The 24,821-nt window shown below is 41.3% G+C and overlaps 2 protein-coding genes and 1 long non-coding RNA gene across 11 annotated transcripts in view; 1 reads left to right on the top strand and 2 right to left on the bottom strand.

The window, feature by feature from the left end:
- JMJD1C (jumonji domain containing 1C) overlaps positions 1-7,165 on the top strand; it is a 333,992-nt gene extending 326,827 nt beyond the window's left edge. For all 6 annotated transcript variants that reach the window (XM_039477778.2, XM_074382291.1, XM_074382295.1 and 3 more), the window contains 2 exons: positions 5,814-5,945; positions 6,255-7,165. In XM_039477778.2, the coding sequence (XP_039333712.2) occupies positions 5,814-5,945; positions 6,255-6,344 (222 nt within the window). In that variant the 3' untranslated portion in view covers positions 6,345-7,165. The remainder of the gene's footprint in view (positions 1-5,813; positions 5,946-6,254) is intronic.
- LOC141580576 (uncharacterized) lies at positions 1,204-14,165 on the bottom strand. The gene is made up of 2 exons (XR_012512827.1): positions 12,889-14,165; positions 1,204-9,262 (listed from the first exon to the last, which is right to left on the bottom strand). It is a non-coding gene; the product is annotated as an uncharacterized LOC141580576 (long non-coding RNA).
- Positions 14,166-14,173: 8 nt separating this feature from the next.
- The window catches only part of NRBF2 (nuclear receptor binding factor 2), a 45,661-nt gene continuing 35,013 nt past the window's right edge, over positions 14,174-24,821 (bottom strand). Inside the window, exons 4-5 of one of the 4 annotated variants that reach the window (XR_012512825.1) lie at positions 17,446-22,884; positions 14,174-15,596 (exon numbers count right to left, since the gene is read on the bottom strand). Coding sequence is in view for 2 of the 4 variants with exons in the window: in XM_074382296.1 (XP_074238397.1) it covers positions 22,177-22,884 (708 nt within the window). In the remaining 2 variants the exon portion in view is untranslated. Of the gene's footprint in view, positions 15,597-16,611; positions 22,885-24,821 lie in introns of those variants that run through there. The other 3 variants (XR_012512826.1, XM_074382296.1, XM_039478098.2) reach the window with 3 other exon arrangements.

The raw sequence follows: 24,821 nt of genomic DNA, 5'->3' as shown, positions 1-24,821 counted from the left end.
GGGTAGTTGTCATATGAATATTTTTTTCATTTTTTAAATCTATGCATTCGCCAGCTGAAGTACATTTGGGTTGTTTCCTGTTCGGGGCAATAATAGATAAAGCTGTCATAAACATTCATATATACGGTTTTATGTGAACATAGATTTTTATTTCTGTTAAATAAATACTGAATGGTGGGATTGCCTGGTGATATTATATTGTATGATTAAATTTAAGAAGCTGCCAGACTGTTCTCTAAATTGATTGTTCTGTTTCATTTCCCAATGCAGGGTTCTGTGAGTTTCATTTCCTCTGCTTCCTAACTAGTGCATGTTACTGTCAGTTTTGTTTTTAGACCATTCTAATAAGTGTACAGTGGTGTCTTGTGGTGGTTTTACTTTGTACTTTCTTAATGACTAAACATTGAGCATCTTTTTATATCTTAATTTGCCATCTGTATGTCTACTTTGGTTAAATATGTTCAAATATTTTGTCTATTTAGCTGCTTTTTTTCTTACTGAGTTTTGAGTATTTCTTGCATATTTCAGATACAAGTCTTTTATCTGATACGTATTTTACAAATATATTTTCCTTCCCTGTAGCTTCTCTTTTCAAAGAGCGGACTTTTTTTTTTTTTTTTTCATTTTTCCATTTTTTAAAAGACAAGGTCTTGCTATTGCCCAGATAAGAGTGCAGTAGCACAGTTGTAGCTCGCTGTAATCTCAAATTCCTGGTTCAAGTGATCCTCCCACCACAGCCTCCTGAGTAGCTAGTACTGTAGATATGCACCACCATGCCCAGCTGATTTACATTTTTTGTCGAGATGGGGTCTTGCTATGTTGCTCAGGCTGGTCTCAAACTCTTGAGCTCAGGCAATCCTCCTGCCAACTTGGCCTTCCAAAGTGTGGGATTATGTAGGCATAAGCCAACCTACCTGGTTGGTTTTTTCATTTTGATGAGGTCCAGTTGATGAGTTTCTCTTTTATGGATCATATTTTCGTAGTATCTACAAGATTGTTGCCTAGCCCATGATCACTAAGATTTTCTTCTACATTTTCTTGTGGAACCATTATAGTTTGAGGACTTACATTTGGGTATGTAATTTAGTTCATCTTTGTATGTAGTGATTAGTATGGATTGAGGTTTAATCTTTTGCATATGGACATTTGGCTGTTCCAGTACTATTTGTTGAAAGACTACTTTGTAATATTTTTCTTTTTAATATGTAATACATAAACAGAAAAATTCAAAAGTGTAAAAAGTTCACAGTGAAAATTCAGTATCTCACATTTTTCCCCCAGTTGCAATCATTGTTACCCCAAAGAGATTCCGTGCTTATACTTGTCTCGCTGCTACTTTTTTGGGAAGAATGGTCTTTCAGTAGGCTCAAAGTGACCGTGATAAAAAGTCAGGTCATTTACACCCCTCTGCACACGCCCACACTTCCCTCCTGTTTCACGGCCTTCCTCTCGTACTCTTCTAGTCCCTTTCTAGCCATCCTGCCCTCTTTGCTGCTTTCACACACACCAAGGATGTTTCCTCCCCGGGGCTTCTGTGCTTGTTCATCTTTTTTGCTTGGAATCCTTTTTCTTTCAGCTATCTGTAAGACCTGCTTCTTCACAATTTCTAGTCTTTGCTTAAATTTCACCTTCTTGGTGAGGTCTTCCCTGACACCTAGTTTAAAGCTGCAAATTGTGTCCCCCAACTTTGTCCTCTTTCCTGTTTTATTTTTCTCCATTTCAGTTATCACTTTCAAATATGCTTTATAATTTTCTCACTTTGCATATTGTCTTAACCCCCAACTAGTATGTAAGCATAATGAAGTAAGAGATTCATATTTTCATTGCTCTTTCCATGCCTAGAATAATGCATTTAATGTTTGTATTAAGTCTCTATTCTGAAGGCCTGAAAATACATTCTCAATAACAACATGTTTTTACACAAGGGTAGATGAAAACAAATTTATGGCTTTCTATAATTTATATGTATTGGGCTTTTTGTAAAACATATAAATTTTTACTTCTTCCCATAATATGTACTTTCTCTGGCCACTTCTAAAAGTTTACTTAGGTTGGAACGCACTTTATGACTATACAGATTTTCTTTGAGATAGTTAGAAAATTTACATAGATTTTAGAAAGATTACATCTATGAAAAAAAAATGTTGTATCTGAATACACTAAGGCAGCATATATGACCTAGACTGACAGATTATTCTGAGATCTGCCACTAAATTGCTGAGTGATCCAAAACACGATCTAACTTCTTTGCTACATATTTTGGCACAGAAATTGCCAGCTATACAAAAGGGAATTTCTACTTTCCCTCCCCTGTGTGGTGTGATGACAACAGCACAGCTCTCTAAACTCTGTTGAAAGGATCTTGTCCACAATTCACGACTGGTGGTAATGCAGTTTTAAGAGAAAATTCAAGGGAAGTAATAAGTGTTTACAATATTAACTTGGGTTTGAGATGCATTATTACTTACAACCTGTAGTAATACAGGTCTTAGAAGTTCTGAAAACTGTTCATGGCTTCAATACTTCCAGTAGACTACAGGTGGCCCTCAAAATAATTCCAGACTCTAAATTCTAACGTATGCTAAAGTGTTCTGACAAAGTGAGAATATAAAGAACACTTTAGCATATGTTAGAATTTCATGGAGGGCTTGATAAAACAGATTGCTATATTCTGCCACCAGAGTTTCTGATTTCAGTGGGTCTGGGGAGGGACCTGAAACTATAGATTTCTAACAGGTTTCCAGGAAATGTTGATTTTACTGTCCAGGGACTACACTTTAGAAACCACACAAATAGGAATCTTTTGCAAACCCAAGGCACCTATCAAAATATTTTCAACCAAGTGATACCACATGACAAAGGCCAGCAGTGCTAGGGAAGAAACAACATTCTGTTCTTTGGCCTGTCAACAATGACCACTGCCAGAGCCAAATTGAGAGAAGAGTGGGCTGTCTGTTCGAGGAAACTCAGACGTATAATCTTAGCAAGCTGAAAGAAAGCAGCATAGCCACACCCCTCTTTATATGGTAAGAACTATTCTAGAATTGGAGACTTAGAAATCTTCTCTTGGTAACTGGGACTCAGTCTGTGAAACTCCTGTACATCCCTCCATAGATCAGTGACCCTGACCTCCAGGATTTATTTTGTCTCAGCTGTAGTATTCCAAGGTTTAGAGTGGCCTTTACTTAAAAACAGCAACAGTGTTTTTTTTAAGTTAACACAAAATCTTTAGCAAAATTTGCCCCAAAATACTAAGTTTAATTTATTGCATTTGGTCATTTATCATGAGTTTATAAAATTTTAAAGTTGTAATTCTTCGTATTCATATGATCAAAAGGTCTTCTTGACAAAATCTTTCCACACTAACTTCTCATGAAGAACCTGAATAGTAGCAATGACAGTGTTAAGAGAATAACCTTCCTACTATGAATACAAATTATATTTTCTTAGCATTACTTATAACTGATGCTTTAAGGCAAGTATGAATAAGACAATGTCAAGGAAGTGAAATATAAATGACTCAAACGTGGCAAAGAAAAGGAATAATCAGAATGAGAAGTTTAGTTGTATTCTGCTTTAAAACTGAACCTTGGTCCTTCAAACTAACCCTCAAGCCTTTATATAAAATATATCAGGTAGGGGTCATTAGGAAACCTAGCAGCATCTTGAAAGCACTAATAAAGGTCACTGTTGTGAAAGCCATTTTAAAACAACCGTAAGCTGGCAAAGACATGACAGAATGAATTTTTTCAGAATTCTGGAATCTAATCCAAAACTTATACAGCATCCAAGAGCTTAATGAAGAAAAGGGCAGCTGATTTTTGACATTTAAGGAAATCTCTGTTAGGTCACTGGCTGACTAATGAGATACTGGAACAGAGAATTCAGTGACCACACCAACAAGGAATACTGCCTTTGCAAAAACAGTTTGGAAAAGTCACTAAACAAATGGATGAATCAACAACAGCACACCCTGAGGCAGGGAAAGAATATGATTACCGGAATTAACACATTGTTACGTTCAAATGCCCGGTTTCCAACAAAAAAGTACAAGGCATACACAGAAAGAGGAAAGTACGGCCTATTCAAAGAGAAAATAAATTGGCAAAAACCTTCCCCAGGAAGCCCAGACATTGAACTTACTAGACAACTGTCTTAAATATGCTCAAAGCTAACGGAAACCAGGAAAATGATGGATGAACAAAGTGAGAATATCAGTAAAGAGAATTTTTTTTTTTTTTAAACCAAGTATAAAATTTGGAGCTACAAGTGATTTTAGGACATGCTAGAGCTAGATCTACCAAGAGGTTTTTTTCATGCTAAAACTTTGGAAAGACTTAAGTCTCCTTAAGTTCAGATTAATGAAAGACGTAAGGAGAGAGAGGGTATTTGGAGACTGTGTATGCTGTATGAGAGTTAATAAGTAGGACTGTAAAGCATCTATTAGACAAGACATCACAGGAGTTGGGCTCCTGTTGACTTGCCATTTATTGGCTGATTTGTCTTGGGACAGGCGCTGAACATCTCATCCATAGTTTCCTGCTCTGTGAAATAGAGCATCTGTTCTACAGACACATTATGAAGAGCCAGTGAGACTGTACAGAAATGCTGAAAATGTGAGGCATCCACTATGTTCATCCTCCAGAGGAACCAGCCTAATGATTAAAGAAAGAATGTTTACTTTACTATGCTACCAAGTTATCAATAGAGGCACAGTGCTTGAGTTAAAGAACTCTGCAGACTTCAGCAGCTGTTCAGGTGGTCATTATGCCCAGAGGAGGAATTCTAGCCCCTCTGGAATTCCATCACCCTATCATCAATTAGATTTTTTTTCCCACAGTCTCCATTTCCCACTTACTATCTCCATCTCACTCCTCCCAAAAATTTATTTTGCATACTTAAAATTAGAGTAACTTTAAATGCTTAGTTTTTCAATTATTTCTCCTTTCCCAGGAATTTTTGTGACGTTTTAAAATATCACTAGAAGACAATCTAGAAACACCGAAAATCCCAGATTGTATCAGCTTGGGCCTTCCTCTGTTGTTTTACTGAGCATTAATAGAAAGCAGCTCTAAGAAATAGTCAAGTCCAAAGTCAGTTTGTAAATGCTGAACAAGTAACAGATAAGACTACTGACTGGCTTCTTGGGAAAACTGTTTAGTCAGGAGAGAGAACACTGTGGAAAAACTGTTGTACTGATGTCACTAGTAATTGAAGGAGTATCTTTAATTGGCTAATTTGAAAGAAAGTCACAAAAGAAAGGCACGGATAACCAAAATCCTGGGATATGTCTGAAACTCAGTTGAGGTCAGTAGACCTATCTGGAACTACATTTTCCATCCCAGTTCCTAACCAAGTTTCATTTCCTTTTCTTTGTTCTCTGATGTAAGAGTTAACAGTGAAATGACCAAAATCCTGAAAGCCAATGGAGCAACGATAAACACACTCAGATAGACTGCCTCGTAAATTCTTTCAAGTTAGTTTTTAAAAGTAACACATTTTTTTAAAAGTCCACCTTGGCACAATTGATAATTTAATATCTGATTATCAGCCTCTCCAAAGGATTCCTGGAAAAGTTATTTTCTTTTTATCATTTAAAAATATTCCATTTACAAAGTCACTTTACATGAAGCTTTTCAGTGACATAACTTTCTCATAAAATGTGGTCTTCTGCTTTAAAATCCATTCGATGTTTTGGAGAAAGTAAATTCTCCAGCAGAACTGTCTCATGTTTATTGATTTTAAATAACTTGGCTTTTCTTTGCTCCGCACCTTTTAAAATTTATATTTCACTGTTTTTCTTTTGGGGATAGGTTCAGAATTTTCACAGCTGTATTCAGGTAACTGAAGACTTCGTGTCTCCAGAACATCTTGTAGAGTCATTTCATTTAACACAGGAACTGAGACTTTTGAAGGAAGAAATCAATTATGATGATAAACTACAGGTAAGAGATGGGTGTTTTAACTAGGTCCTGTTCTGTAGGCTTTTGTTTAGAAATATGATACATGTATAACAGGCAGTCAGTGCCTAGTTGGTCACATTAGGGTAACAACCAAAGATTAACACCAACATGTATTTAATTGTATGAATTATATTGTCCCTTATTTTAACTTTTGCCTTAACACTTTTAAACATTATTCTTATATTTGGCTATCCTAGGTCCTCATTAAAATTGTTTTTTTTTAATCTGGAAGTTGTCATTTGTTAATTTCTGTCCAACTGAAGTGATTAGAAATATTAACATCTTTTTCAGGTTAAAAATATTTTGTATCATGCAGTCAAAGAAATGGTGAGAGCCTTGAAGATACATGAGGATGAAGTAGTGGATATGGAAGAAAATTAAGTGTGATCCAGTTTGATATTTTTAGGTCATTGAACTGGGATTACTTAACCTTGAATGATATGTATGCACATTGACTTAAGTTTCATAAAACCATCAGTGCCAAGAAATTCTCTTTGTAGTAATGACTTGTTACTGACACCGCAGCAGTATAGCGTATGTCACAGCTCCTGTGATTCAATGTTGTAGACAAGCAGAATTTTAAAAGCAGCACTATATAGCTGTTTTGTATTATAATGTACATGATGTTTGTGAAAATGCCAGATTTAAAATGATGTATTTATTTTTGGTAAAAAATAAAAAAAATTCTATGCTATATTGTTGATCAAGTGTAAATGTGACCTTGTACAGTTTACTAAAATTACTGATATTTTTCACTACATTGAGACAGTTACTGTGAGAATAGGACACAAACACCAGCTATTGCCTGCATCTGGGAAATTGCTGAATCGCACAGCAGTCATGTCATAATCAGAAAATTACTGCCAAATAATTGTAAAATTTGTAAAGTATAAAGTATATAAAGTAGATACTAAATACAGACACTTCAATATTTTGTTGAAGCTATTGACTGTACAATTAAACATTTTCAAAAGGTGTAATTTATTTAAAATTGTCTCATTTTGGTAAAATTTATGTGAACTTTTAAAGCTAAATATTAAACTTAATATGCTATGTAAATATATACATATATACATTTAATGATGTATTTTTTTAAAACATTGGCTTGCTTTTGTTAAAGTGCAAGTGTTACATATGGCTTTGTACATTGAAGTTGAAAGGGGTTTTACATTTTCCATTAAAAGGACTTTATCAAAAATTGACTTTTTCCAGAGTTCTCCCTCTTTTGACAAGCATACCACTGGGGGCAGAGAAGGGCCTGAAGTCAGTCATTCTGGGTATAAGTATGACCCTAGCAAGTTGTTTTAGTTTGAAGTCTTGGTTTTAATAGCTGGCTGCTCTTGGCAGTTGGTTGCTTCAGGCTTACATAGCCCTAACCCTTTAAGTTACTGGAAAGATGTAGGCCTCCACTGACACCTGCAGGATATTCAGAGGATAGCCTTTCCTTCTCATCTGAAAACATTAGCTTAAAAGAAAAAAGTGGGAGCCCAAGTTGTAACTCCTTGCAAGTTGCTTGTTCTTTTTCCTTATGTATCACCATCCTTTAGCTCCATGTAATCTGTTACTCCACCTTCCATTTCAGGAAAGGTTCAGCCAGGAATGTGAACAATTACGTTTCACATTAATTACCTACACTTTCATAGAATGGATGACTACTTGGCTGGAAAGAAAAATTGGCCTGAGGAATATTTCAAATGATTTTGTGAACCTTCTTTTGTGAGGTTTTGATTTTTGTAATACCATTTTACCAAATGTGCCTCAGCTGATGAAGTGGTTTCTTTTGCCTAATGTTTCATATGTTCCATCCGATTTAATTTGATACAAAATTAAGTTAAAGCCAAGGTGTTAGTAGAGTACCACCTGCTGGTCCCCTAAAGCCTGCCAGGATCCCAAAGTCTGTGGTGGTGGTTTTTCTTCAAAAGCTTTTGCTTCTCTTGCTCTTGCATGAGCCACCTTTTTAAACCATATTTACAACTTATTCAGAATAGCTGAAGCTAATGAAGATAAAGCCAGGCAATGTGCTGCTTTCAGTACAAACCCACCTAATGAGAGTATTCTGTCCATAGTCTGAATTCCACACTACTAACCTGATTCTTTTTAAGTCTGGGGTGAAGACAGATGACCATAATGCTTATATCCTTAAAGACATTTGTAGGCTTTTTGGAAGGCTGGGGAATTGATTACTGATTGCTCCCTAATTACTGGAGGAATTCCTCTGACCTTTTTCTCTCCATCATTTTGGTTGGCTCTGATACTCCTCATTTATGAGTATGTCTGAATGTCAGCTTTCTCCAGACAGTGGTATGGTGGTGAAATCTTAAATTTGTACAATAACTTGGGAAACATCAAAGAACCTTTTTAAAGGGAAAGTTGTAGTAAATACTTTTTAGTTCTTTCCCATTCTAGTCTATAATGTTTTTTGAGACAGTCTCACTGTTGTCCAGGCTGTAGTGCAATGGTGCAATCATAACTCACTGTAGCTCTGAACTCCTGGGCTCAAGTGATCCTCCTCCCTCAGCCTCCCAAGTAGCTGGGACTACAGGCATACATAACTATGCTCAGCTACTTTTTTTTTATTTAGATGGAGTCTTACTTTGTCACCCAGGTTGGAGTTCAATGGCACAATCTCAGCTTACTGCAGCCTCCACCTCCCAGGTTCAAGTGATTCTTCTACCTCAGCCTCCCGAGTAGCTGGGACTACAGGCACATGCCACCTCACCTGGCTAATTTTTTGTGTCTTTAGTAGAGATGGGGTCTCACTGTGTTGGCCGAGCTGGTCTCAAACTCCTGACCTTGTGATCTGCCTGTCTTGGCCTCCCAAAGTGCTGGGATTACAGGCATAATTTTTAAAATGTTTATTTTTTAGTAGAGATGAGGTCTATGTTGCCAAGGCTGGTCTCTATCTCCAGAGCTCAAGCGATCCTCCTACTTCAGCCTCCCAAAGTGCTGAGATTATAAGTGTAAGCCACCACACCTGGCCCTAATAGTTTTTACTGGAATATGGATTTCTTTTCGTGAATAATCAATTACATGGATTCAAATCCATTTATCTTCTACCATGCATCTGGGGACTGTAATACTCAGACAAATCTGTCTGGTTTCCTGTCACTTCTCCTTTTGGTAGATGGTATATGGGTTTAATAACATCTGGGTAAAATTAATAAGCTTCAGGAAAGTGCTGTCATACCTTTACTTCGCTCTGTGCATAGATACTGTAGATTGATAGATGGATTCAACATGTTCTATTTCTAGATGCCAGCCTCTCAAAGATGCTTTCACAAATGAGACCAGCAGTCAGCCTTGGGAGAGGAAAAAGTGATTTAGTTATTCTGTATTCATTTTGCTGTTTTGTTGTTGCTCTGTGTGTGTGTTTTGAGATGTAGTTTGCTCTTGCCACCCACGCTGGAGTGCATTGGCACAATCTCAGCTCACTGCAACCTCCGTCTCCCAGGTTCAAGTGATTCTCCTGCCTCAACCTCCCAAGTAGCTGCAATTACAGGCCCATGCCATCACGCCCAGATAGTTTTTATGTTTTTAGTAGGGAAAGGGTTTCACCAGGTTGGCCAGGCTGGTCTCAAACTCTTGACCTCAGGTGACCTGCCCACCTTTGCCCCCAGAAGTGCTGGGATTACAAATGTGAGGCACCGCACCCAGCTAGCTACTCTGTTCAATACAATATTCAGTATGAATCAGGATAGCAAGTTGGCCAAGACAGGGTTATATATGCTGCCCAGCCTGTCACCAGGATGCAGACTCCGATCTTACCAACTGCAAAAGTTATGGCATGGCCTGGTTATGCAATTATTATGTAAATCTAGATAGATATGCTTTGAAACCATATAAAAATACAGCAAATGTGAGTAGTATACAAAGTACTTTGGCTCCCACAGTTATCAGTTTGGTTCTTTTAATGAAAATTGACTTTTAAATAAAAATAACATGTTGGCAGGCTCCGGGTCACTGGCTGCATGCCTTGTAAGTTAGTTCCCTTTCTTGGCTGGGGTGGTATTCACAACTGGCTGCAGCTGAAACAGGATTGTCCTTTCTGTGTCTTGTCTGTGAAAAAGACCTCAGCCCTGGGGCCAGTTGGGGGTATACCAAGGACATGTGTTGTATGGGTGGGTCAACTGGACTCCATTTTGAGAGGAAGGGCATTAGGAGGACAGAGGCCAACACTACCTCACAGTCTTTGACCCAAAGTTTGCAGATGACGAAAAATGTGGAGAGCTGGATGAGTAAACAAACAGATGGGAGGCTGAGCATGGTAGCTCATGCTTGTAATCCCAGCACTTTGGGAGACCAAGGTGGGCAGATTACTTGAGACCAGAAGTTTGAGACTAGCCTGGCCAACATGGTGAAACCCCTTCTCTACTAAAAACAGAAATTAGCTGGGCCTGGTAGCACAGGCCTGTAGTCTTAGCTACTCTGTAGACTGAGGGATGAGAACTGCTTGAACCTCGGAGGCAGAGGTTGCAGTGAGCCGAGATTGTGCCACTGCACTCCAGCCTGGGTGACAGAGCAAGACTCTGTCTCAAAAAAAAACAGAAGAAAAACGGGAAGGAAGTATAAGATCAGGTGCGGACTACTTCCCCAAGGAGAGCCACTGTGGTCCTCTGGCAGCATATTAAGGATGTTCACTGACAGGTGGGGCTACTGTGGAATATGGAAACAACAGTTTAAGGTAGGTGATACAGGTTTGCTTTAGTAAGTGGAAGACATTCACGATAGAGCGGACTTAGGGATCGCTATTCCCAGCTGCACTTGCCATGCTCTACATAAATGTAAGAACTATCTTGGGTTGGGTGTGGTGGATAACCTGAGGTCAGGAGTTTGAAACCAGTCTCACCAACATGGTGAAACCCTATCTCTACTAAAAATACAAAAATTAGCCAGGCGTAGTAGTGCGGCCTATAATCCCAGCTACTCGGGAGCCTGAGGCAGGAGACTCACTTGAACCCAGGAGGCAGACGTTGCAGTGAGCCAAGATTCTACCACTGCCCTCCAGCATGGCAGACAGAGCAAGACTGTCTCAAAAAAACAAATGCTTCCAAGTAACAAAAAGGCCAGAGCAAATGTGTACATACCTAGTTTTCCTTTCAGCCTTTTTGCATAAACACATTCACCATTAGAGATTTCCATACACTTTTCAAGAGTGATTTACAAAGTCATTCACTCTTCAATTCTAGTTCTAGAAGGGTAGCAGGGAAGGAGCTGCTTCTTGGAATGGACTTTATAAGAGGTAAATGTCAAATAGACAAATTCCTAACAAAGTTGTCCAGTAAACAACTACCAGGATGTCATAGGCAAGTCAGTGTAGTCTCATCTCCCCCATTCTATAGATAAAATATAATCACACTATTTTCACATTAAACATCTAGAAGATACTGTGGTAGCCTGAGGCATTTTTCTTTTTTTTTTTTTTTTTCCTGAGACGGAGTTTCGCTCTTGTTACCCAGGCTGGAGTGCAATGGCACGATCTCGGCTCACCACAACCTCTGCCTCCTGGGTTCAGGCAATTCTCCTGCCTCAGCCTCCCGAGTAGCTGGGATTACAGGCATGCGCCACCATGCCCAGCTAATTTTTTGTATTTTTAGCAGAGACGGGGTCTCACCATGTTGACCAGGATGGTCTCGATCTCTTGACCTCGTGATCTACCCGCCTCGGCCTCCCAAAGTGCTGGGATTACAGGCTTGAGCCACCACGCCCGGCTCGCCTGAGGCATTTTTCTTAATCAGTGAACTGAGGCCAGGTTTGGTGGCTCATGTCTGTAATCCCAGCACTTTGAGAGGCTGAGACAGGCAGATTACTTGAGGCCAGGAGTTCTAGACCAGCCTGGCCAACATGGTGAAACATCTCTACTAAAAATCCAAAAGTTAGCTGGGCGTGGTGGCATGCACCTGTAATCCCAGGTACTTGGGAGGCAGGAAAATCACTTGAACCCCAGAGACAGAGGTTGCAGTGAGCCAAAATCACACCACTGCTCTCCAGCATAGGTGACAGAGCCAGACACTGTCTCAAAAAAAAAAAAAAAAAAAAAAAAAATCAGTAAACTGGATTTATAGCCAACCTAATACATTTATTTTATCTCCTAATTTATTTGGGATTGTGTAATCCATATGTGGGGACTCATTCCCCAAATTTTTGAATAACTAGAATTTACTGCTGTTTTGTAGAATCAAATTATGTTGAACAAGAAAATTAATATTTTGTTAAGCAAACATTAAATATAGAAAGGAAAAAGACCAGCCGGGTGTGGTGGCTCATGCTTGTAATCCAAGCACTTTGGAGGCCAAGGCGGGCGGATCACCTGAGGTCAGGAGTTCAAGACCAGCCTGACCAACATGGTAAAACCACATCTATTAAAAAAAAAAAAAGAAAGGGAAAAGACCAGCTTATACAATCTTTCAGGAAACTGAATTCCATTTTAGTTTCTAAAAATCACGGCACTATGAAAAGTCCCACAAATACAAACCATAGGGTTTATATGAAAAATTATTTTAAGGCATAGCACTTTAAAACTTCACCAGTAGGCCAGGCACGGTGGCTCACGCCTGTAATCCCAGCACTTTGGGAGGCCGAGGCGGGTGGATCACAAGGTCAAGAGATCGAAACCATCCTGGTCAACATGGTGAAACCCCGTCTCTACTAAAAATACAAAAATTAGCTGGGCATGGTGGTGCGTGCCTGTAATCCCAGCTACTTGGGAAGCTGAGGCAGGAGAATTGCTTGAACCCAGGAGGTGGAGGTTGCGGTGAGCCGAGATCGCGCCATTGCACTCCAGCCTGGGTAACAAGAGCGAAACTCTGTCTCAAAAAAAAAAAAAAAAAAAAAAAACTTCACCAGTGACACATTTAAAAACAGTAGGTTTACGCATGTTAAACATTTAAGAAATATATAAACACCACAAATCAATATGGCACTTTACCTTGAAGAAGACTCAAAACGTGCTTGTGGAAGTGGGCCTCAGAAGGGTTGCAGTTTGTGATTTGGAATTCCTGTGGAAGCTGGGCTATCTGGAATAGAGGGAAAGGAAAGGTGGGTTATCTGGAAGGTGAGCTATCTGGACTCAGGGAAAGGAAACGTGGATGGATATAGTTCACCACCACTGTGAAAGACGTTTAGCTGGTGTCTATTGGAGGTGTGTGCCTGTGTTTTATGTGTTTCCCTGCAGCTTGGTTCAAGAGGTGCCATTTTCAGGCTGGGCGCGGTGGCTCAAGCCTGTAATCCCAGCACTTTGGGAGGCCGAGGTGGGTAAATCACAAGGTCAAGAGATCAAGATCTCCTGGTCAACATGGTGAAACCCGTCTCTACTAAAAATACAAAACATTAGCTGGGCATGGTGGCGCGTGCCTGTAATCCCAGCTATATAGGGAGGGTACCTGGAGTGGGGACGCCTCTTAATTTTCCCACCCAGAGGTGATCACAGTTATTGGCTTACTTCTCACAACTCTTTTCTGTGTATTCCATCACAGAACCATGGACAAGCAATGTAAGTCTCTCTCCCTCCATTTTGAATTGTGAGCCTATTGTTTGTTGCCAGCCTTACAATAAATGAGCCTACATTTCAAAAATCCAACCAATACCTCAAGTACTGTATTCAACCAACTACAAGTGCCCTTCTGGAATTTACCACAGTGCCCCAAGTGTGGGTATTTCAAATAAATGAAACTTACCTAAGGATCAAAACTGGTCTATGACCCCCTTGCCCCACTTACCATCTTGCTGCCTCCAGAGTTTTACTTACGTTTTAACACTGAAACCGAAGGATTGTGGTGATGTTGAACTTTTTTTCTTTTGCAGTTACCAGCTTAATGGCATGTTTAATATCCTTCTCTTCAATCTGTTAACATCTGGCCTTCCCTAAACAGCCATTTCCTTCTAAGAATAGGGAAATAATCTGATCTCAGGCCCTCCAAAAAGATCTATTAGTGGCACGGAGAACCTGGGATTTAATAACACTCTGAATAGCAAGACTTTTCTTTAGGGAATTTAATTGGAGGAAGCCTAAAATCGTTGTTTGGTTCTTCAAATCAACCAAGTCAAGAATGACAAACTTTCTCAGATGACAAACTCCCTTTCCTCCCTCTTTCTGGAAACCACCTTTGGGCATCCCTTAGGAGGCACTGGTCCCTCGATCCTATTCCACTCCCTAATTAACCTGTCTCCTTTGTCTTCCTGTATATCCTGAAATCTGTGTTTGGCAAATTTGTATTCTTGATTCCTTCACCCTTTATCCTTCTGTCGTATCTGGATTGCCCGTCCCACTTTCTTTCTAATGTCATGTGCCCACAACAGAGAAACAGGCTAAGACTGCAAACACTCAACTTGCCTTCACTTGGATTCTGTTGGCTCTAACTTTGAGGGCCTATTCCAAGTATTTTCCATTCCTCAAGACCAGAACCTGATCCTGGCCCCTTCACCTGTAGGAAGGAAGTAAAAGGCTAATCTACTTAAGCCTCTCTCAAATTTCACCCATATTGTTCTACAATTATATGATTCTGACCAAGCTTACTCATCTCCCTATTTCTAATTCCATGCCTTTGTTCCTGCTGTTCTAGAAATACCTAGAAAGCCATTTCCCCATCCTTTGATCCCTGATACTTCCACAAAAGTGAGAAGTATGCCAGCCACTTTGTATTTGTAGTGGCATAAGGCAAGATGTTTATAAACCACTCTTACTATGAGATATTTACTAGCATCCAACTTTTTTTTTTTTTTTTAAGCTATTGTCTCATTCTGTCACCCAGGCTGGAGTGCAGTGGCATGATCTCAGCTCACCGCAGCCTCTGCCTCCTGGGTTCAAGCAATTCTCCTGCCTCAGTCTCCTGAGTAGCTGGGACTACAGGTGGGCACCACTACCACTCAGCCAATTTTTGTATTTCTAGTAGAGATGGGGTTTCACCATGTTGGCCAGGATGGTCTTGAACTCCTGACCTTAAATGATCCACCTGCCTCAGCCTCCCAAAGGGCTGAAATTACAAGCATGAGCCACCGCACCCAGCCTAAGGACTGGTGTCCTTAGGTTTTTTTGTTTAATTCTTTGTGGTCCATCACACCTCCTTCCCAGGTACTGAGCAAACATCTTTTTTTTTTTTTTTAAACTGATTTATCCCCCTGTGGTATTTCAGGATCAAGTTCATTCTTCTCTAAAGAAATTGGGAGGTCAGGCGTGGTGGCTCATGCTTGTAATCCCAGCACTTTGAGAGGCTGAGGTGGGTGGATCACTTGAGTCAGGAGTTCGAGACCAGCCTGGCCAACATGGTGAAACCTCATCTCTACTAATAAATACAAAAGTTAGCAGGGTGTGAGCACCTGTAATTGCAGCAACTTGGGAGACTGAGGCAGGAGAATCACTTGAACCCAAGAGGCGGAGGCTGAAGTTAGCTGAGATCACACCACTGCACTCCAGCCTGGGTAATGGAATGAGACTGTGTCAAAAAAAAAAAAAAAGTGAAATAGTTTGGGATTGGTCAGGCCTGCTTTGACTGTCAAATTCTCCAGATGAGCAAACCCTTCTCCCCAGCTAGAGCAAGGCTTGCTAATGATAGCTTTCAACCTAGCCCACAGGGACTTCCAGGACCACTGAGGGTCAACATTCTTGAGAAGGTTCTTCGCTTCTTCAGGCAGCAAAACCTGAAAGGTCATACCAGACAGGAAATTAGTGTACAGGACTACGGTCCCCGCCTGCACTAACCTCGCCCAGGCCTCTTAAAGACACTTTCTTTTTGAATTGGTTTTGCATATCTGTTCTAGACAGGAAGTCAAGTAAGACCTCAACAGATTCCTTCTTCCACGTCGGTGACTGGCACGGCCTAGCTTTGAGTCTGGACACCGTTCCGGGCTAATGGACCCAACAAGAACCAGAACATTTTCCTACAGTCCACCAGATGGCAGTGTTGGCTAGCAGTAGCTCTTAAAAGGACAAACTTGCACTTGGGATACACAATCTGAGGACCCTTTACTTTTTTAAACAGCCACGCCATGCACTCCCAGAGATCTTTGATTAGGCTACACTGGGATTATGACACAATATAATGATGTTAAAATTAAACACTTTGGTCTTTACATAACCTATGATCTGGAATGAATCAATGAATAATAGCTGCTATTAGCTTACATCTTGACTCTTCAAATAGGTTATAAACACCCTGTGGCAGATGCCTCACACATGCATTCATCTTAATCATTTTTTTTTTTTTTTTTTTTTTTGAGACGGAGTTTTGCTCTTGTTGCCCAAGCCGGAGTGCAATGGTGCGATCTCGGCTCACCGCAACCTCCACCTCCTGGGTTCAAGCAATTCTCCTGCCTCAGCCTCCTGAGTAGCTGGGATTACAGGCACACGCCACCATGCCCAGCTAATTTTTAGTATTTTTAGTAGAGACAGGGTTTCACCATGTTGACCGGGATGGTCTCGATCTCTTAACCTCGTGATCCACCCGCCTCGGCCTCCCAAAGTGCTGGGATTACAGGCGTGAGCCACCGTGCCCGGCCATCCTAATCATTTTCAAACAAGATTCTAACCACAACTGCTCACAAATGAAGGGTTACCATTAAAAATGGGCATGAAGCTTTTTTCTATTGAGTGTAAAGGACAAACTCAACTCTCACAAGACGGTCTGTGAATAAAGAAAAACCACAGCAAGCGCGGTGGCTCACGCCTGTAATCCCAGCACTGTAGGAGGCCGAGGCGGGCGGATCACCTGAGGTCAGGAGCTTGAGACCAGCCTGACCAACATGGAGAAACCCCGTCTCTACTAAAAACACAAAATTAGCCGGGCATAGTGGTGCATGCCTATAATCCCAGCTACTTGGGAGGCTGAGGCAGGAGAATCGCTTGAACCTGGGAGGCGGAGGTTGTGGTGAGCCAAGATAACGCCACTCCACTCCAGCCTGGGTGACAAGAGCTAAAAACTCTACCTCAAAAGAATAAACAAACAAACAAACTGGAATATGACAGACCAAAAAAAAAAAAAAAAAAAACACCAGCCTGGGCAACATAGTGAAATCCCATCTCTACAAAAAATTTAAAAATTAGGTGTGGCAGCAGGAGGCTGAGGTGGGAGGATCCCTTGAGCCCAGGAGTTCAAGGCTGCAGTGAACCATGACTGACCCACTGCACTTTAGCCTGGGTGACAGTGAGACCGTCTCAAAAAATAAAATGGTCTTTTTAAAAAAAGAAAGAAAAACTAACACTTTTATTCTCTCTCAACTCACTCTCAGTACTTCACTTACAACACTTGATGTGCGTTTTTTTCCCACATCAATTCTGATAGGTGAATCTCAACTCTTGACTTTACCCACCTGAAGGTTAAGGGCTCAGTCCCATGACTGCCCTTCACTCAGACCCCATCACAAGTCCCAGGTTTGACCTGTTATTCTGACCAACCAGTTGTAAACTGGAGGTTCCCACAGCACTCCCCACCGCCCTACACCTTTGGATTCAATCATTTGTTAGAACGGCTTTGGGAAACACCTTACTTACGTTTAACCATTATAAAAGTACTTCTCACAACAGCTAGATGGGAGACAGACTTGGAGCAGGGGCACACGGGCTTCTGTGTCCTCTCAGGGCACACCAGCTCCACATGATCAGTCGCATGGACGCTCAGAATCCTGTAGTTCAGGAATTTTTATGGAGGCTTCATCCTATGGGCATAATCAATTGTAACTCAATCTGCAGTCTCTCTCCCCATTCCAAAGGATTGGGGGTGGGGCTGTAAGTTCTAAGCTTCTAATCCTGGGTTGATTTTTCTGGTGACCAGTCCCTGTCCAGGAGCCCACTGAGTCATTGGTATTAGAACAAAAGCTCCTACCAGCCAGGAAATTACAGGAGACTTAAAGCTCTGTGCCAGGAACCAGAGACAAACAGCAACAGTTACTTCTTATAGATCACAATATCACAGTCTCCAATGCCTCCTTGGGTAGCAGAGTAGCGGAGGTACGGTGGGGTATCGTGTACATGAAAACCAGGTCCCTTGGCACAGTAGGAAAGCTAGACAACCCAGCCCCAGTATGGCCCAGTAAATGCAGTCCAGTCTCAATGGTAGTAAGGCCATACCTTGCTCCTGGCTCTGCTCCCAGTCTGGTACATCGCTTCATGGAACTCATAACCTTCTGGGCCTCAGGTGGTTTATATATAAAATAACATTGCTTAAAGACTCTAACGATAGTAACATCCGAAATATATTCCAACAAAAAGGTCCCCACAGAGTTCTAAAAGCAGAAAGATAACGTACTTAACATTTTGAATTGACTTGCCTATAGACAAAACATTTTCATTATTCCAATAACCTTGATAAAACACCTGGAATAGACATGATTTTGAAAACATTATTCCTCCCATCCCCCTTTCTCTTAAACATGCTTTCTAGGGTAGTATGGATTACCTGTGGTAAAGCTAAAATTGTTACTACACACTATTTATGAAATACATGTTTCTTTTGGGCCAGGCATGGTGGCTCATGCCTGTAACCCCAGCACTTTGGGAGGCTGAGTGGGCAAATCACGAAGTCAGGAATTCAAGAGCAGCCTGACCAACATGGAAAATCCCCATCTCTACTAAAAATACAAAAATGAGCCAGGCGTGGTGGTATGCACCTATAATCCCAGCTACTCAGGAGGCTGATGCAGGAGAATCACTTGAACCTGGGAAGCAGAGGTTCAAGGTCTCAAAAAATACATATTTCTTTTGTTGTTAGTTTGTGAAAAGATGACAATGAGAACTCAGAGCTAGGCTTTCTGGGCTGATTGAGACAAGGTCTTGCTTGTTGCTCAGGCTGGAGTGCAGTGGCGTAAGAGCTCACTGCCGCCTTGAACTCATGGGTTCAAATGATCCTCCCACCACAGCATCCCAAGTAGCTAGGACTACCAGCATGCACCGTATACCAATTTTTTTTTTTTTTAATGTGGAAACAAGGTCTCACCATGTTGCCCAGCCTGGCCTTGAACTCCTGTACTCAAGTAATCCTCCCATCTCAGCCTCCCAAATTGCTAGGATTACAGGCACAAACCACCACACCTGGTCTTTTCTGGACTTCTTAGTCCCCAGCTAGTTATCTGGATTCAACAGCAAGAGGCCACCACTGAATGAAGGACAAGAGCCTGCTGAACTTCCTACACATGCACTATTTAGAGGAAGCAAGCTATTCTCACATCCCTTTCAGTGCTTTATTTTAGACAAAGACATGAGAAAACCTAACAACCCCAACCAGGAGAGGGGCAGTGAGTCTAGAGGCTAGGTCTTAAGAACGAATGAAACAAGTGGGGTTTTGGAGTTTTTTGGATTTGAGTTAGTATCTACTCTATAGAAGACATGATGCTAGGTAGGATGCTGCAAAAGTACCACATAGTCCTGGTCAAAAGGCACATAAAGCCTAAAAACAGATTCTAAAACAAAACTTAAGAACCAAATTAGATGAGCCTATTAAATACCATGAACAGGAGCTTCAAAGACAACAGAACAGTAAAATTAGTCCAAATTAATATGTTAAAGAAATGCACAGAAAAGGGTAAAAATATAAAAAATTAGCCGGGCATAGTGGCACATGCTTGTAGTCCCAGCTACTCGGGAGGCTGAGGCAGGAGAATCTTGCGAACCCAGGAGGAAGAGGCTGCAGTGAGCCGAGAGAGCGCCATCGCACTCCAGCCTGGGTGACAGAGTAAGACTCCATCTCGAAAAAATAAAAGGGATTTCTTGTCAAATGTAACAAAATGTAACAGAGCTCATCTTTCAGAGAGAAACGGGTAGGCTAACAAAAATTCAGTCATGTGCCACATAACATTTCAATGACGGGCCACATGACAGGTAAAGACCATTCCTTTATGCTTAGATACACAAATACCATTGTGTTACAACTGCCTAGTCAGTCCAGTCCCATGCGGCACAGGTTTGTAGCCCAGCAGCAAGACTCACCGCCTAGGTCTGGAGTAGGCTATGCCTTCTAGGGTTTGTGTAAATCCACTCTAGGATGTTCACCTAATGACACATCTCTCAGAACACATCCTTGTTAAGCAACGCATGACTATTTTTGGCACAAGCTTTTAAATGTCTAGTTTTACGAGCAAGGGTAAGTAAGTAAAATGTCCTCAGAGTCTGGGATATTAAAACACTGAGATTTTCAGCAGAACAGAAATTCTAGTCAACCAAACATGGGGTGGGCACGGGGGAAACCACTGGGATAAACAAATTAACATTTGTTGAGACAGAGTCCAGGTCTGTTGCCCAGGCTGGAGTGCAATGGCTCAATGTCTGCTCACTGCAACCTGCGCCTCCTCCTGGGTTCAAGTGATTGTCCTGCTTCAGCCTACCAAGTAGCAGGGATTACAGGCACATGCCACCAGACCCTGCTAATTTTTGTATTGTAGAGATGGGGTTTTGCCATATTGGCCAGGCTGGTCTCGAACTCCAGATTTCAGGTGATCCATCTGCCTCAGCCTCACGAAGTGCTGGGATTTACAGGAGTGAGCCACCATGCCCAGCAAATTAACGTAACTTTTAAGAAAGTATAACAAAACAGGCTAGTTTATTTTTTGTTCCATCTGCAGCAAGATCAGACAAGAAAAAATATGATTTCTGCATGGTCACTTCTACTGTTAAAGATTCTTTGAGACAGAATCTCACTCTGCTGTCCAGGCTGGAATGCAGTGGTGTGACGACGGCCTTAACCTCCCAGGATGGAGTCATCCTCCTATCTCTGCCTCTAGACTAACCACAGCTACAGGTGCGCACCATTCACCTAGCTCAAATTTTTTGGGTAGAAACAGGGTCTGACTGTGTTGTCCAGGCTGGTCTCAAACTCTTGGGCTCAAATGACCCTCCTACCTCAGACTCCCAAAATGCTGGGATTACAGGTAGGAGCCACCATGCCTGGCCCTATTTCTACTAGTTTGATCACTAGACGTGTGAGCCTAACCCAACTGTCCTCAGAGGAGGCAATATATTTATCTCATTTCTGTAATTCCACACAACAATTCCAAGCTTTAAACACACCCAGCAGCTTGCACCCAAATGTTTTGCTTGTACTGTCCTCTTCCCCTTACTTCTCATGGAATATCATCCAGCTTGGTAGAGAGAATCCAAAGCAGTGCTTCCCCACACTATGCTCTGCCACGGTGGCAGGTGCCCAAGGGACAGCTGCCTCCAGCCTAGAGCAGCCCTAAGCATCTTCCATGTGGCGGTCAGGAAAAAGGTTGGAAACAACACATTTAAACCTCAGGAACTTCTGGACTCTCCATCACCCTAGTGACAGAGAAGGGAAAATGGACAACGCCATACTGAAAAAAAAAATCCGTGACGCAAAAAAGTAATCATCTAACCGCATCTGTTCAAAGTTTACAACGCAGAAAGAGAAGCCAATCAGTGTTTTGCTTTTTAACTATCAACCACATTCAACAAAGGTATAAAACGTAATTACTTTATTGATTTTTTACAATCAAATACTGCCAACTAGCATTACTCCCACTCTTGCATCATTAAAAACAAAGGGTATTTCCTCGGTATTTTCAAATGATGCATTATACAATAAACAAAGTTAGAACTTAAAATGCACCCTGATTAATTATGTAAACTGGTAATTTGTTTTAAAAAGCATAATAATTTGGTTCCTTTCTTCATAAAATGGAAATTTAAATATTTCTCCTGATAGTCTTGAGGTTATCATTATGAGTAGTGCAAAGTGTGGCACATATAGTTTCATCTAGAAGGGTGTGTATCTTACACACCTTATTTAAACAAACAAAATGTGCATTAATAAAATGCACACAGTCAATGCATGATAGAAAGCTTGTTTCAAATAGAAGGCAGCCCCTCGGGCCACCGTATTATTTAGGTTTTGCATTATCATTTATGGCATTATAGATTAATTACGCATAACATACTTTTAAACATTTTAACCCTGAAGATAAGAAAAATAATTGTTGCTTGAAAAAAATTATTCCAGGTAGCCATTTGGTTTGTATCAGGAGAAAGTGAACCCTCCATGAGTTTAGTGTCTGCCAAGTCGGAATCATTAGCACAAGTCAGTGAATCAGATACGAGACACATTTCACAGTGACTGTTTCCCAAGTCCTGGCAGTGCCTCTTCTCACAGTCTGCCAGATGACAAGCATTTCCGGGATGACCCTTCTATGTGGTTTTTCCCTTTTCTTTTGTTTTGCTGGATTAACGATTACTGTATTATTTCCTCTTCTCCCCTCCTCTTCTGTGGCCTTCCATTCAATTATTCATAAATCCTTTCAGAATATCCTCAGAGAGCTCCATAAGGGGAAGTTCTGGAGATGGAAAATCCAAGGGAGGAAGATTGGGGATTGGAATGTCCTTGGCTTTCCCGGTATTTGCTGCAAACTTCTGCCAGGTTGAGGAGGCTGTAGCAGTTTCTGAATGTGGTGGCAAGCTCCATAACTCTGAAGTTTCTACAAAATCAGCATCTACATCCAGCTCCTTTTCTATTGGACCTTTTAGAAGTCTGGCCATTTCAGCCTTTAGTTGTTTATTTTCTTTCCTTAATCTTTCATTCTCAGCCACAAGGAATTCCACATGTCTCTTCAAATCTGCAATTTTGGTTGCCTGCTCCTCTATAATTGTTTTATCATCTTTTGGGGCTTTGCTTCCAATACATGGCTCCACTGGCTCACTCTTTTGCTGAAGTAAATACAGTAGTGTGTCTGGATCCCTGTCAAAGATCCCCTGAATCTCAGGCAGGCGTTTCTCTGTGGAAGGGCTGTACTTCTGAGAAAGGGGGCTCTGGCCCTCTGCATCCTCTGCAGAGGGTTTGTGAGATGCCTGAAGATGGGCAGCTACATCCTTGTCTGTGTTCTGCTGGGCTTTCAATCTTTCTTCACGCTGGGCCCTTTTCCATCTCTCTTGGATGAGGAGGAGCTGTTTCATGTGGCTATCCCTTTGCAATTCCAGTGAAAGATGAGCCTATTACACAGAAGGAAAGGTAAAATTTGAAGAATTTACCATTGTAAGTGTCTTAGTAATGTCCAACACATACTACTCCAAATTCCTCCTTTCTGAATAAACCAACAACACTTACAACTTATGAATATGTTTGCAATTGAATAAAACTTAACATTTTCCTCAATGTGCCTGACCCCATGTGTAATGCCATTTGTACTCAACTTAAAATTAGAAATCTTTCCTCTGTAGACATACTAATTCTACCAACAGCTATAAAGAAAGTCTTTCTATCAACAGGATGTTTAGATAGCTTAATACAAGCCTGTTATCACGAGCAGATTCTATACTTTCAAAGGCAGTGAAAGGGATAGAACACAACTTCAAAGTCCGTTGGTTCAGTCTGAGAAACTAATGGCTTTCCCTGCCACTGATACACCTCACAGAAATCGTTTCTTTAACTGATACTTTTATAATAAAGTTTTTTTTTCTTTTTTTCTTTTTTTTTTTTTTAAAAAGATGGGGTTTCACCATATTGGTCAGGCTGGTCTCGAACTCTTGACCTCAGGTGATCCGCCCACTTGAGCCTCCCAAAGTGCTGGGATTACAGGCATGAGCCACCACGCCCGGCTTACAATAAAGTTTTTTTGTTTTTTTTTTGAGACAGAGTTTCGCTCTTGTTACCCAGGCTGGAGTGCAATGGCGCGATCTCGGCTCACCGCAACCTCCGCCTCCCGGGTTCAGGCAATTCTCCTGCCTCAGCCTCCTGAGTAGCTGGGGTTACAGGCACGTGCCACCATGCCCAGCTAATTTTTTTGTATTTTTAGTAGAGACGGGGTTTCATCATGTTGACCAGGATGGTCTCGATCTCTCGATCTCGTGATCCACCCGCCTCGGCCTCCCAAAGTGCTGGGATTACAGGCTTGAGCCACCGCGCCCAGCCCACAATAAAGTTTTTAAGAAGATATTTTGTATGTATTTATTTTAGAGACATGGTTCAAGTGCAATGGCACAGTCATAGCTCACTCGAGCCTTGAACTTAGGTGTTCAAGTGATCCTCCCACCTCATCCTACCAAGTAGCTAGAACTACAAGCATGTGCCACCATGCCCAGATAGTTTCTAAAATTTTTGTAGAGATGGGGTCTCACTATGTTGCCCAGGCTGGTCTCAAACTCCTAGGCTTAAGTGATCCCCTGCCTTGGCCTCCACAAGTATTGAGATTACAGGCATGGGCCACCATGCCCAGTCTTATGAATAAATGTATCTTGAAATACTTGGCAGGTCCTCCTCAAACACAGAAGACAACTTAAAACAATTGATGAGGCCAGGCGTAGTGACTCATGCCTGTAATCCAAGCACTTTGGAGGCCAAGGCAGGCAGATCACGTGAGGTTGGGAGTTTAAGACCAGCCTGGCCGGGCGTGGTGGCTCAAGCCTGTAATCCCAGCACTTTGGGAGGCCGAGGCGGGTGGATCACGAGGTCAAGAGATCGAGACCATCCTGGTCAACATGGTGAAACCCCGTCTCTACTAAAAATACAAAAAATTAGCTGGGCATGGTGGCGCGTGCCTGTAATCCCAGCTACTCAGGAGGCTGAGGCAGGAGAATTGCCTGAACCCAGGAGGCGGAGGTTGCGGTGAGCCGAGATCATGTCATTGCACTCCAGCCTGGGTAACAAGAGCGAAACTCCGTCTCAAAAAAAAAAAAGACCAGCCTGACCAACATGGTGAAACCCCACCTTTAAAAAAAAAAAAAAAAATTGATGAAACAAATTTAAAAGTACCTGAACTGCTTAAGAATTCAAGCAAAGATTTAAAAATATAAATAAAATACAAAAAATAAAAATAGTAAATAAAAAGAATTCAAGCAAAGGCAAGTGAGGAGCTGGTCAGATTGAAATTATCTTTGACAAGCAAAAAGTAGTCCAACTGGTTTCCTCTTGGCCAGGCCTGTTTACTGAC

Source organism: Saimiri boliviensis, chromosome 12 (assembly GCF_048565385.1).
Source record: "Saimiri boliviensis isolate mSaiBol1 chromosome 12, mSaiBol1.pri, whole genome shotgun sequence".
Taxonomy (NCBI): domain Eukaryota; kingdom Metazoa; phylum Chordata; class Mammalia; order Primates; family Cebidae; genus Saimiri; species Saimiri boliviensis.
The sequence above is the reverse complement of the archived record's forward strand: the minus strand, read 5'-3'. Positions and strand labels throughout refer to the sequence as shown.